At 55.0% G+C, this 1,628-nt stretch overlaps 1 protein-coding gene across 1 annotated transcript; it reads left to right on the top strand.

Annotated features, from left to right (window-relative positions):
* Positions 1-49: 49 nt before the first annotated feature.
* Positions 50-1,093, top strand: Tco025E_00465 (DNA polymerase sigma-like protein; the record flags this gene model as incomplete). The annotated part of the gene is made up of 1 exon (XM_029367407.1): positions 50-1,093. The coding sequence occupies one exon, from the start codon at positions 50-52 to the stop codon at positions 1,091-1,093; it is 1,044 nt and encodes a 347-aa protein (XP_029232480.1).
* Between the last annotated feature and the right edge of the window lie 535 nt (positions 1,094-1,628).

Raw genomic sequence — 1,628 nt, 5'->3', positions numbered from 1 at the left:
ATTTCGCCATCTCATTGATTACGAATACGCACGACGGGTGTTGGATGACATGAACTATGCTCTTTCCGCCTTGGATATGTTTGCCGTCGCGTTTGGAAGTTGGCGTACTGGCCTTTCTACTCCGAGCAGTGACATGGATTTTGTTGCGATGCAGCGAAGCTCCATAATGCCTCCAGGAAGTGGCTCGAGTGCCGTGTGTCATAAGCGGGGCGACAAGGTTACTGAGAGCCAATTGCTTGAGCCCTCCCTCTTGGACCCTGTCAATACCTCCAGTATGTCGAGACGGGAGCGTAGCAGGCGCTTCTCAGGGGCGCTGCGTCTTGTTGGCACCCACTTGCGCTCCTCTGCTGCCTTCTGTTCCGTCCAGGGCATTCCCCGTGCCAAAGTGCCCATTGTGAAGGCGCTCCACCGAGGTGGAAAGAGAGTGGATGTTTCCTTCCTAATGGATGGGGTGAAGTCCACTCAGTTTCTTTGCGAGGAGTTCAAAAAACCACAATTTTCGCTTGCGCGCGGCATTATCATTCTGGTGAAGGCCCTCGTGGCAAGCTGGTCTCTTGGCGACCCAAGCGTTGGTGGCCTCGGTTCGTTTCCCATATCTATCATGGTGCTGTGGTTCCTCCACGCGGAGGCGGCGCGGCGCTGCCCGCCGGAATTCCGCAAGAGCTACGCCGTGTGCCTCGTGAAATTCCTCAAGTACTACGCGCGGGAGTTTGACTACCGTCGCACCGCTATTGACTACGCCAACAAGCGATTGCCCGGAAAGGAGCCGACGGCAGAGCTGTGCATCATTAACCCGCTGAATCCAGGCTCCAACTGCGCCGCGGCCGCAACACTTTTTGGCTCTCGTGTTGTGCCCAAATTTGACGAAGCGTACACACTTTTTTCGAGGCTTGTTTATACTTTGGATGACGCCGCCGTGGACAAGGCGTTGCTGGATACCTTTGGCGGACTCATTGGGCATACTAGGGTCCAATGCGCACAATTGCTGGGCCTGGAGAAGGAGCGGCAGCTGCATGGGGAGGAGGCTGGCCCCCAGCATCGGTGGGAAACTGCGACATCGCTTTACGCTGGTGACCCCCTTGGAGATGTGTGAGGCACAAGCGGGGGCGCGGGGGGTGATTTAAACAACAAAACATCAACCATTAGCGACTCCCCTCGGGCAAAAACAATATTAAAAAGATAACGAGAAATGTACGGCTTTGTGGGTGAGTGAGGGAGGACTTCCAGTGCGTGTGGTTAATCTCCCACGGCTGCGGTGCCCTGGGAGGGTAGGGCTTTGACTTGCCCGTTGATGCGTACAAGAGTTGTTTTTTTTTTGTGTTTCCTTTGTGTGTGTCCCTTGCGTGGCCCCACAAGCTCCTGCGGGTTAGGGGCTGTGTTGGGACTCGTGTCACAAGTGTTGTGCATTCGTCCTCACTTTTCTTTCGTCGCTAGCAGCTGTGTGGAAGGGTCTCTTCTCTTTGGTTTTGCGCAAATTCAAAGGGCGCGGGAGGAAGTGGGAAAATGAAAAAAGAACACGGTGCCGCGTTCTAAGAATAGGCCACGTCGCCGTTGCGTCTCTTCGCAGGCAACGGAAACCAAAATAGTGGTGACGAGCCGGCGGCTCTTTCGGTTCCTGTTTCCAGAGT

Source organism: Trypanosoma conorhini, assembly GCF_003719485.1.
Source record: "Trypanosoma conorhini strain 025E chromosome Unknown Tco_14.4_contig_00010, whole genome shotgun sequence".
In the NCBI taxonomy this organism is placed as follows: domain Eukaryota; phylum Euglenozoa; class Kinetoplastea; order Trypanosomatida; family Trypanosomatidae; genus Trypanosoma; species Trypanosoma conorhini.
This window is presented reverse-complemented; position numbering and strand designations above follow the sequence as displayed.